This window comes from Cnephaeus nilssonii (genome assembly GCF_951640355.1).
Source record: "Cnephaeus nilssonii genome assembly, chromosome: 18".
In the NCBI taxonomy this organism is placed as follows: Eukaryota; Metazoa; Chordata; class Mammalia; order Chiroptera; family Vespertilionidae; genus Cnephaeus; species Cnephaeus nilssonii.
Genome location: NC_137089.1, coordinates 3258125 through 3270145, shown reverse-complemented (window position 1 = coordinate 3270145; position 12021 = coordinate 3258125). Strand labels below are relative to the sequence as shown.

The window sequence follows — 12021 nt, the reverse complement described above, 5'->3', positions numbered from 1 at the left end:
CTTTGTGCCTTTCCCCTTAGAGCTATCCACCAGCCAACTGGAAGCTTATGGCTCACTGCCTGTGCCCATACTATCCCGCCCCCAGGGGTCAGCTCCACTATCACTTTCTTTGGAATTCCCTTCCCCTCCCCTAACTCCAATCCTTGCAAGTGCAAAGCCCATCTAGTCTGCAAACCCTGATCACAGGCCACCTCCTCCAGGAAGCGCTCAACTCGTTCCACATGGGAAGTGTCCCTCCTTCCCCTGAAGCCCTTCTTCCCTCCCTGGCTTAGGGCCAGCCGTCGCTCTCCTCCTGACATTAGAGCAGCCTTCAGGCTCTGCTGGGGTGGGCGAGAGGATGGCAACAGTGAAGGCCAAGTGCTTGGGGCTGTGGACTCCGCCCTCTTCAACCATACCAGCTACCCCTGCATCTGTCTGTCCGCCTGCCGATACACCTGCATGGGATTGCCTTTCAAGAAAGGGTCCTTAGAGGGAACGGATGTTGACCTTGGTGAGCTGGATGGTGGGTGATGTCAGGTGACCCAGGGCTGGGCAGGGTGAAGTAGGACTCGCCTAGATGCCACCAGTGCTGTGCACAGAGCAGGGGCTCAAAGAGGTGCAGGACTTGCCCTCGAGCACCTGGACTGGAACCTCAGTCACACACGGTGTGTCGGCAAGGCCTGGTTATGGGCACCAAGTGTACAAAGCGGAAGGGACCGGTGCTGCCACGTCTGGGCCGGCGGCAAGCCAGATGCTGGCACAGGTGACAGGTGAGGTCGCCAACCCCCAACACTGGGCCCCAAAGCGAATCTAAATGCTCCAGGGAAGAGCACCAGGCTGCACCCTGAGGGCCCGGGGTGTGGACCGAGGGGGCCGAGGTGGGCGCCAAATCCAGGATCTTGATTCAGGAGGGGGGACGCAAACCATCCAACCTAAACACTCAGGCAGAGACTGATTTTATTCTATCCACCCTGCCTCCTTAGAATAGGAGGTAAAGAGTAAAAGTGCATTTTTTTAAAAAAAAAGCCAAAGAATGCCAAGACTATAAGCTGAGACCCCACCTGGAATGGCGGGGGAAGAGTCATGGAATTGTGGTTACTCCCATGATAAGCGCCTTGATATGGGGGGTGGGGGGGAGGGTGGACTATGATACGGGGGAGGGTGGGCTCTGTGATAAGAAGCCTGCCCCTCCCTTTCCCGTGGGCCCCTGGCTCTGTGGTGGCCGCCTCCCTCACCAGGCTGCACGCAGTCCCAAGTGCAGATCCAGCACCTCAGTGGGGTCAGGAGTGGGGGCTGGGATTCGGGAAGAGGCTGATGGGAACTGGGGGGTCTCTGAAAGGAAGGGGGCAATGCGGTGTGAGCCATGTCTGAAGAACTGATGCAGAAATCTTCCCAGAAGCAGATCATTCAGGGTAACGTGGGAGGGGGGGGTGTTTGTGCTGCGGATGCCAATCCCCTTGCCCACCCAAAGCAGGGCCAGGAGAGCCCCGTGGCGGCCGGCGGGTGGGAGGAGCCCAGAGCAGAGCAGCCAGGACAGCTCCGGGCGGCAGCCTCCCCGCCCGGCCCCCTGGCGCCCTGCACAGCCTGGCAGCCCGGCCCTGGCACCGCGCGTGCGTCCTCAGAGCTCCGGGGCCGGCTGCCCCCCGGGCGGCTCCTCCGCGGGCTGCATGGCCTCCTGCACGTAGACGATGAACTCCGAGGGCTCCCCGCCCTGCGTGTACACGGTCACCGTCTCGATGCCCTCCACGTCGTCCGAGGACACAACCAGGTGGTGCTGCTCGGCCAGCTCCACGGACGCCTGCTGCAGCGTCTCCTGGATCATGACCGTGTGGTTGGAGCTGGGCTCCTCGTCGGTGACCTGTGGGCGGCAAGAGAGATGACAGTCACCCTGGCTTACGGAGCATCTGGGACGCTCCAGAGTGCGTGCCCACCGCACGCGGGCCTCTCCACGGGCCGCCCTCACTCCCAGGAGCAGATGCAGCGTGGGTAACGGTCCACTAGCTGCCCGAGGCCCCGGCGCCCAGTGGAACCCCCGTCTGCTGGGGAGCACACGGCGCAGAGAGAGCCATGGGTGCAGGGCTGGGCCGCTCCCACCAGGGGCACAGGGCAGGGGGGCGGGGCGGCCAAGGCACAGGGCAGGTGAGAAGGTGGCAGGGACTCCAGGGGAGGGGAGAGGTGGGCTTGCTCCCCCGAGCTCCTGTTCATGGCGCCTCCTTCCCACCAGCACGGGGGGCCTCCCCTCCCCGCCCACCCCGGTGACACGCCAGACTCCACGCTCTCTTGGGCCCCAGGACTAGACCGTTCCCTGTGGGCAGGGGCGCTGGCCGCTGGCAGGGACCACGCTCAGAGAGGAGTTGGAAAGGCGCTGGGGGGCAGGGGGGGGGCTCCACAGAGGGGAGGCCTGGGAGGAGCACTGAGTCGTGTCGCTGACAGAAGTCACCAGGAGCCGGCGAGCCGCTGGGAGCGGCATTACTCATGCACCTCGGCTGATGTGTTTTTCTGGGGTGAATTGAGACCTTTGTCTCATTCCTTCTTTTCCTGCTTGTTTCCGTTTCATTTAAATGGGGAAACGCACTGTGAACTAGGGCTTTAGAAGTAAATACTGATCCATTTCCCTCGGAGGGGGAGCGCCTGACGGAGGGTAGGGGCCCGGGGAGGGAACACACGGCGAATGCTTTTCTCCTCTGAACGGCCCGTCATTGCCACACGGGGGAGGGGGGGGGTGGACGGGGCACCGGTGACTTAGGGGGGGCCCTCACCTCGCAGGTGCCACACAAGCCTCCTGCTGTTCAGCGAACGGACGAGAAGGCGGGCCCAGAGCGGGCATGCCCAGAGCCCTCGGCCGCCGGCCGCCACTCTATGGCCAACCCACTGACACGGTTCCCTGTTCACCTTTCCAGAAGATTCTGCTGCCTGGCACAACGCGCCGCCCCGCTAGCTGCTCCCACGGCCTCTCGGACTCTATCCCCAGCCCCCCCACTGCCCGTCCGCTGCCCACGAAGCCTGGGCACTCCCGGTCTCCATCCCCGACTCCCTCCGTCCCCACGGACCCCACGTACACCCGGCCCCCCGCAGCTTAGTGAGCATACCCCCCCGCCACCCCAGGCACGTCCACACAGCATCTCGTGGCGTGAGCGTTTCTGTCCCGGTTTACAAGTGGGGGCACGGAAGCTTCTAGGGGTCCAGGGACTCATCGAAGGGCAAACAGCTGGACCTGAGCCTGGGTGACCCCGTGTCCTGAGACCTTCGCGGAGGGTGCAGCGTGGCGGCGGCTGAAGGGACCCCGTGCCACAGGGAAGAGGGTTGAACTCGTGCTCTGCCCTGTCCCGATCCCTTTACGGCTGGCTGTCAGCTCTCACCATTCTCTGTTCAGATCCAGACTCCAGGGGCCTAGCCCATTAGCACAGGCTGAAAACCGTTCTCACGGCAGAAATCATACGGCTTCTCAGTGTCACTCTCCCCCGGGACGGGCGCTCCGTTCTCCCCAAGTGCGGATCTAACACATCTTGCAGATGAATTATGAGCAGCACAGAAAGCTTAATAGAAAACTTAACCCGTGGGATGCACAGATTACCCATAACCCACCTGAGGCCTGCACCGCGATCGCCTCCAGGTCCACGGAGCCTGGACCACATCCCTGTGGGACCAGCGCTCTGCCGGCTCCACTCTCGGGAGGGGCGGCTTCCCTCGGGGTCCCCAGGCCCCCAGCTCCAGGATGGCTGCAAGCGCGCGCTCTCTCTCTCTCTCTCTCTCTCTCTCTCTCCTTCTCCCTCTCTCTCTCCTCCCCACCCCCTCTCCTCACTTGTCTTGCTTTTTGCTTCCTCTCCTGCCTGCCCTGCTAGCACCCCTCACCACGTCACTCGGGGGTCCCGACATGAAAGGCACTTCAAGAAATACCTTTGTCTGTCACATGTAGACTCTAATGAACAACATAAACTGATGAACAAACATAAATCCAAAGACACAGAAGCACGGAACAGTGTCACCCCTCAGAGGGAAGGCAGGGGAGAGTGGGGGGGTGGGCGGGTGGGAAGGCATCAACCAATGAACTTGTATGCGTATGTGCATAACCCAGGGACACAGACAATAGGGCGGTGAGGGCCTGGGGTGGGGGGCGGGGACGGGCTGGAGGGGTCAGTGGGGGGAAAGGGGACATAAGTCATACTTTCAACAATAAAGATTTTTTAAAAAGTACCTTTGTGAGAGCCCAAAACACTTCCCCTTCCCTAAATGAACCGTTCCACTTTTCCTCTTGGCCCCCGTTATAAAATCCCGTGCTCAACGCACAGAGGAGCTGGGGTTCTGCTCCCACGTCACGGATCTGCCCGGCAACCTTCATCAACAGCCCAGCGACTCCCTCCCCTTCCTCGTTCCTCCGGCTCCTGGCCCCCACGTGACATCCCTTCTGTCTGCTCTGTGCGCTCTCTCTCACTGGAGTCACCGCCTCGAGCGCAGGCTCTGTCTCCCGGACCCGGGGACCCTGCCGCAGCAGTCGGCACCCACTGAATACCTCCGACCCAGTGCCTGAAAGTACGGGTAACTACGGAAAAGGCTGCGACCGGCACGTCCCCTCCTCCGTGAGCCTGAACCCGATTCTAAGTGAGACGCCCTTCGCCCATCCGGGCTCTGAGGGGCTCGCTGTGTTCCTGTGTTTTTAAGTATTTGTAGCCGAGACTCAGTCTCCTGTACAGCGAAGCCGGAGGCAGGAGAGAGGAGTGCGGGCAGACAGAAGGATGCTCTGACAGACAGCAGCCCCCGAGGCTGGAAGAGGAGGAGGGGAGCCGATCGGTGTAACCTTCCTTCAGAGACCGAGCACCTCCCACCGGCACAGGAACGCGGTGTGCATCTGGTTGGGGTGCTTGGTATTTAGGAGGCCAGCCCACATGGCCCCTCTGGTCTCTGGCTGCCCCCACAGCGTGGGCTCACTGTGCCTCAGGCCCCGAGGGGCGTCTCCTGACACATGTGCCCAAATGTGTCCGCATCCCGCTCACGGTCACCCTGGGGGTCTCGAGAGGAAACGAATGAAAAGTTCCGAGACTTTTCAGAAATACATTACACCTTTCCCCCGAAACACACCCCATACACGGGGCGATGGGAAATACAAGTCCGTGATGATCACAGGGAGAAACGGACACGCGTGAGACTGACCCACGCGTGCCGGGTTCTGCTGGGGAAGTGGTGAGCGCCTGCGGGGCAGTGACGCGGCGAGGCGAGGGCCTTACCTGTTTCACCACCGTCACCGTCCCCGGAGCCATGGCAACCACGGAGGCCACGGCCGTGGCGTCGTGGGCCTCGCTGCCCAGCTCGATGATCTGCTGGAGGATGTTCACCGCCGTGGGGTCCAGCCGGTCACCTGACGGGGAAGAAACACACGGGACCCCTGAGGCCGCTGGTCCCGAAGGTCCCTGAATGCCAACAGCCAGAGCGCCAGCCACGGCGTCCGAGGCAGAGGTGGGGGCCCGGGCACACGGGCAGGTGGTCGGCAACGGCGCCCAAGACATTGCACAGGCTCTGGGCGAAACGCCCAGGGAGGTCTCACTGTCAAAGCGACGGGCTGAGCGCCCAAACCTATTTCAGCTTGGGTTCCACTTGAATCATCTCCAAAAACTGGAATCCAGCCCGGCCGGTGGGCTCAGGGGTTGAGCGTCACCCTGTGAACCAGGAGGTCACGGTTCGATTCCCTGTCGGGGCACATGCCGGGGTGCAGGCTTGGTCCCCAGTAGGGGGCGTGCAGGAGGCAGCCGATTCATGATTCTCTCTCATCCTTGATGTTTCTATCTCCCTCTCCCTCTGAAATCAATTAAAAAATATACTTTAAAAAATTAAAAGATTAGAATCCCTGTTATCGGGTGGCTGCTGAGATACCTGCCTGCCCTCGCCATCGGGACCCGTGGCTCTCCTGGACACGGAGCCCTGAGCCCAGCCAGTCGCTCACTACGAGGAAGATGAGGGCCTGGTTGATGTTGGCAGCACATGGTGCCGCCTCCGCCCACACCCGCACCCTCAGGGCGGTGTCTGCCCACGGGGGTCAGTGAAAGGCGGGGGCGCTGGGTACCAGGTAAAGGGCAGGATGGGGCACATGACCGCGGCAACGATGACGTTCATGACCTGACCCCCTTCACACGCACCCCCAGGGCCCCCCACATATAACACGCTACCGCTCTCGGAGGTGTATCTCAGGTCCTGCAGCGCGGCCACCGCGGCCTGCGTGCCCTGGACGTCCTCCTCGGCCTCCGCGATGTGCAGGTACTGGGCAGCCGGCTCCTCCGGAGGCTCTGTCGCTGGCTGAGCAAACACAGGACACCCGCGTGACCTTCTGACGGCCACCTGGCCCTCCCCCCCCACCCCACCCCCACCCCGGTCCGGGATGAGGTCAGAAGACAAAACCAGAGCACTCTGCACCCTCACTTCTCCCTGCGGCACCGGCTGCTCCAATAAACCCATGTCCCAGGGAGAAACTCCCCTGTGCGAGTAGGAGCCTTCACCCAGCACCCAGCTCTGGTGGGCAGCCCCGGCCGCACGCCCTTGCCCGGGAACAGCCGTGCAGACTAGAGACTAGAGGTGCCCGGGGCTCCTGTGCATGCTCCTCAGTGGCTCCTGTCTCTGCCCACGGCGCCAGCACCGCCTCTCATCGCCCCCACCCAGCGCCGCCCGCCACGTGGCTGGCAGAGGGAGGGCGCAGCGGTGGGGGTGGTGGGAGGCGGGGGAGGGGGAGGCGGGAGGTGGGGGAGGGGGTGGAAGAAGACAGGGGAGGGGGTGGCGGAAGGCGGGGGAGGAGAGGCGGAAGGCGGGGGAGGGGAGGCGGAAGGCGGGGGAGGGGGAGGCGGGAGGCGGGGGAGGGGGTGGAAGAAGACAGGGGAGGGGGTGGCGGAAGGCGGGGGAGGGGAGGCGGGGGAGGGGGTGGAAGAAGGCAGGGGAGGGGGTGGCGGAAGGCGGGGGAGGGGAGGCGGAAGGTGGGGGAGGGGAGGCGGAAGGTGGGGGAGGGGTGGTGGAAGGTGGGGGAGGGGTGGCGGAAGGGAGGGGTGGTGGGAGGCGGCGGAGGGGTGGCGGGAGGCGGGGGAGGGGTGGCGATCAGGTGACATGGATAAAGCCTGCGGCCCAGGCCCGGCGCCGGGTCAGAGCTCAGCACGGCTCAGCTATTGGTGCCTTTCACTGTCACACGATGGGCACGAGAAGCCAAAGCGAACACAGACACATCTGTGCGGAGTGAGGACCACGAGCAGAGAAGGAGCTATGTGACCGAGAGCGAGCAGACTTTCACCCACCGGACAGGACTAAGACCTGCTCCTGGAAGGGGTGCGAGGCCTGGAACTCCCAGGGGAAGCGTGACTGTCCGCAATAACGGAGAGCAAACGGGGGGGGGGGGGGGGGGCTCGGCACAGAACGCACAGGAGCCCGGCCCGCTCTGTGCGCACGTGTCAGTGCCGGGCAGGCTCGGAGGGCGTGGGGTCACTCATCACGGCCACGTTCACGCGGCGGCCCCGCCGGAGGAAGAGCTCACGGCTCACAGGCGGGGCTCGGCCTCCCGGGCGCCCCGGCCGCCCAGCCAGGACCCGGGGCCCGGCCCGCTCTGGCTGAGCAAGGTCCGGCCGCCGCCCGCGGGGCCTCACCTCCCACTTGGGCTCCCCTTCCGTCTCCACCAGCTTCAGGCCGTGCTTGTTCTTCAGGTGCCGGCTGAGCTCCCAGCGGGTGCCGTACACGAAGCTGCACACGGGGCACTGCAGGCCGCCTGCGCGAGGGGACAGCGGTCAGCAGAGGGAGACAGCGGTCAGCAGAGGGGGACAGCGGTCGGCGCGGGGCCCTCCTCCCTCCCAGGCCTCACACTCGATCCGCGCTCGCCTGGCGCTGGATCGAGAGCCACAGGCCTGCTCGTCAGGGCAGAGGCTTTTCAACGTGGCGCATCTTTCCCGCTCACTGAAGGAGCCCTGGCAGAGCCCACGAGTCTGTCCGCCGCCCACAGCCACGGGTTCCACAGCCACGGGTTCCACAGCCCGACTCAAACAACCACGGGTGGAAAGTATGTATCTTTTTAAAGATAAGCTGTAGTTGATGTGTGCTAGGCAGTCAGGCCTATGACGGTTGTGTCTGCACAGATTATTTTTCCTGTCGCTATTCCCCAAACAACACAGCGTTTCCATGGCCCGAGACGCTGTGAGTGCCCAGAGGTGGTTCTACACCAGGCCCCGCGGGCGGAGCCGGCAGAGCGAGAGCCACAGACGCCAACCCCTCCACCCGCGTCCCAGGAGAGGCTGTATCCTGACGGTCCGCGCTCTCCTCTTTTTAGGCGAGACCTAACGAGCGTGACTTTTCGTGGCCAGAGGATAATAAAGCTTTGTTATCATTTATTAATCATCTATTAAAATCACATTTTCCTATGATCGCTTTTTAAAACGCCCCAAGGTGTGAGACCCGTCACCTTTTTTTTCTTCTTGGTAAAACGGATGCTGGTTCTATAAAGACTAAGAATGAGGCAACCAACCAAAGCAAACCGCCTAAGGCCACACTGAGGCGCTCACAGGAAATTACAGGCCGGTCAGCAGCTCGGCCCTCGGACTGAGGGGTCGCAGGTCCATTCCTGATCAAGGGCACGTACCAGGGCTGCAAGTTCGATCCCTGGCCCTTGGCTGGGGCACCTGCGGGAGGCAACCAATCAATGTGTCTCTCTCACATCGATGTGTCTGTCTGTCTGTCTCTCCCTCCCTCCCTCACCCCACTTCCATTCTCTTTAAAAATCAATGGAAAAAATATCCTCGGGTGAGGATTGACAGCAACAAAAAAGATTCCTTACAGAAAACGAGTTGAGGGAGGAAAACATCCTTACATTTAAATTAAAATTAATATGATAATGCCCCCACATTAATTAAAACTTCCACCTTAGCCACAGCGATGTTAATTAAAGAACCAGTGGGAGTCTGTAATCTAGACAGTGGTTGGCAAACTCATTAGTCAACAGAGCCAAATATCAACAGTACACGATAGAAATTTCTTTTGAGAGCCAAATTTTTTAAACTTCAACTTCTTCTAACGCCACTTCTTCAAAATAGACTCGCCCAGGCTGTGGTGTTTTGTGGAAGAGCCACACTCAACGGGCCAAAGAGCCACATGTGGCTCGCGAGCCGCAGTTTGCCGACCACGGAACTAGACCAAGGGTGTCACTCTGCCATGAGCTGCCATCAGAGCTGAGAGAAATGAATTCCCCCTCACTTCCCGGCACTCCCAGGCCAGGCACAGCAAGGTCAGGGGGCACGGGGTGAGCCTGCTTGCAGGGCTGATGTGAAGCGCCCACCTGAGAACTGCACACCCCACACCACCATGTCCCATCAGGCCCGAGGACCGGGCAGAAGAACAGAATTTCAGGAGCAATTTTAAAAATCGATCGTGGCATCCTTTGCTCTTTTGGGAACGTAATACATTCTGGAGGAGTTTCAGGCATTGAATACGCGTGCTCCTCTGTGGTGGCTGATATGAATGAAAATTCAATTTCATTTTCAATGATCTGTCTCCCGGGACGGCCGGGCTGGGGAGTCAAGGCCGGAATGCGTGCTGGCTCAACCTCCGGGAGGGGAGTTCTCGCTAAGGTGAAAGCGCTGACGCTCCTGTCCCATAAGCAGGCGGCAGGACGGCCCCACGGGCACTGGCATCCTTATCCCTGCAGAATGCTGCCCTCCGGGGGGGAATGCTGCCCTCCGGGGGGCGGGGGGATGCTGCCCTCTGTGACAAAGGGCTGCAGAGCGTGTTGCGGTGAAGGATCTGGAGAGGGGTGAGGATTCCGGTGTAACCCCAGGGCGCCTCCAAGAAGGAAGGGGGGGAGGCAGCACTGGGACATGAGGCTGCTGGCCGTCGCGGGCTCTGAAGGAGAAGGGGGGCTGGAGCCAAGGAGTGGGGGCCCTAAGAGCTGGCGGAGGTTGGAAATGGGTTCCCACCAGCCGCCGCGACAGACTCGCCAGCAAACCTGACTTCCCCGGAGACCCGGCTGGGGCTCCGGACCTTCCGGACCGGGCAGCAGCGGGAGTCCTGCGGGCTGCGCCACTGTCCGCTGAACCCACAGCGGGCAAGTCCGCCGGCTTTTCTCTGCTCGGCAACAGCGTCTGCGCCACACCCGCCCAAGCGGGATCACGTGACATCATTGAAAAAAGCAGCCGAAAACCTCCAAACTTCTCACCCACAGGGGAGGCTCCATCCATCCTCTTCAGTGTGCGTGTTCTGGATGGTTTTTCCTTTTCAGGGTAAGAATCTGAGGACTCGGTAAACATGTTTGAGCCCCCCTTTAAAGAAGCCCCCCTACAAACACGCTTGCCACAGCAGTCTCTGCAAGAGCAATACAAGAAAAGCCTGGGACCCCACCACGTCCAGCCGCAGGGGCGTGGGTAGGTCAGAGAGGCCGGGGCCCGGGGGCTGAGTCCCAGAGAGCCTCGGACAATGAGGAGGGCCAAAAGGAAGCGGCACGGCCGTGCCAGTCAGTGTGAAACAGAGAGGAAGCCGTGACCTTCCGTGTGAGCAAAGTGCATGCGGGGACACAGAGCAGAAGGCAGTGCAGATGAAGGAGAGGGGGCAGAGGGGATCTGTGGGTACATTGTGACGGCTTCATTTCACATTTCCACTGAGGTTGCTCTAATACGGCCACGAAGGAACGCTGGTGAATAGTAACGAGGAGGAGGAGGGTGACATGGCAACGATGAAGAATTAACAACACGTTCAGGGACCAGGATTAAATGACCAGAGGTCACGGCCCCGCAGAAACGCGGCCTGGCGGGGGCCGCGCGGGCCCCGGGCCGGCGTGCGCCTACCTTGCCGGACGAGCGCGTCGGCGGCCAGCTCCCCGGCGCCCACGTTGGCGTACTCCTCGTTGGGGTGCTTCCTGTTGTAGTGCCTCTTCAGGGAGCCCGACATGTTGCAGGAGTAATGGCAGTGGGCGCAGCGGAAAGGCTGTGGGGACAGGAGGACGGTGAGGGGAGGTGAGCCCAGCCCAGGTGGAGCCCTGAGGATGGGGAGCTCGACCACTGAGCCACCCCAGCCGGGCCAAGGCCAGGCCTCCCTGTCCTTCAACAAGCACGGAGCCGCCTCTGTGCCGAGACTAATGCAACCACGAGGAGAGCCGATGCCGTAAAACCACGGGCACCACAGGCTCGAGAGTGGGTGCACGGGGGCCGTCCCCTCATCACCGACAGCAGCAGTAAGTCAATCCACGCTAACTGCTGCTCGCGCTGCAGCTTAGAGGCCTCTTCCGCGTCCTCCCATCATTGATTTTTTGTAATCACTTGTGCTGTCAAAAATGCAGTATTTCCAGGGACGATAGCGCGAGTTATTAGACAGACAGGATTTTAATTTAACATAAGTCGATCCAATTTTCTTTTTCTTTTTTTTTCCAGAAGTGCTTTAAAAAACCTCACACACAGGAAGCGGAGGGCGGCATCAGGGTTTCAGCAGAGACGCCTCAGTTCTAACAATTTAATAACCCGCAGGCCCTGCCAGGTCCTTCTTTCTCCTCCAACTACACAAGCTTCGGGGAGAGAGGGGAACTGTGGCCTCAAACCCCTCACCTCCCTCCCAGCTGAGAGCTGAAAGCAGACCCAACGCCAGCCCTCTCCTGCCCACGCCCCCGCCCGGGGCTCAGGGACGCCGCTGACCCTGGGACCTGTTCCGGCTGCTGAGCTCAACCGCAGCGGCATTTGCTCAGGGTTTCGCCTGCGATGGGTAACTAGACAGCGACTGCAGGCTCGCATGCTCAGAGCAGCGAGGGAAGTGGGCACGGCCCCGTGCCCCTCTGCGGCCGGGAGAGGCCGTTCTGGAGGGAGACCAGCTCCGTCGGACAGAGACCAGGACAGAACCCCAGCAACACCACTCACCCCCGAGCACGTCCCCTCAGGCGTTGGTGAAAACACTCGAGTTGAGCACATTGTAACCTGACAGCGGCAATGCCTTGCTCACTGAGGATCGGCTGGGGGTAAACACACATCGCACCGAAATGCCACGTCACCGTGTCTTCCAGACCGTCTGCCTGGATTCCCTTTCGAGAGAACGAGCTCGCCTCCCCACAAGGTT

The 12021-nt window shown here is 61.4% G+C and overlaps 1 protein-coding gene across 4 annotated transcripts in view; it reads right to left on the bottom strand.

The window, feature by feature from the left end:
* Positions 1-307: 307 nt before the first annotated feature.
* The window catches only part of ZFAT (zinc finger and AT-hook domain containing), a 119072-nt gene continuing 107358 nt past the window's right edge, over positions 308-12021 (bottom strand). For 2 of the 4 annotated variants that reach the window (XM_079796544.1, XM_079796546.1), the window contains exons 12-16: positions 10767-10905; positions 7590-7708; positions 6138-6264; positions 5202-5332; positions 308-1837 (exon numbers count right to left, since the gene is read on the bottom strand). In XM_079796544.1, the coding sequence (XP_079652670.1) occupies positions 1598-1837; positions 5202-5332; positions 6138-6264; positions 7590-7708; positions 10767-10905 (756 nt within the window). In that variant the 3' untranslated portion in view covers positions 308-1597. Of the gene's footprint in view, positions 1838-4072; positions 5333-6137; positions 6265-7589; positions 7709-10766; positions 10906-12021 lie in introns of those variants that run through there. The other 2 variants (XM_079796543.1, XM_079796545.1) reach the window with 1 other exon arrangement.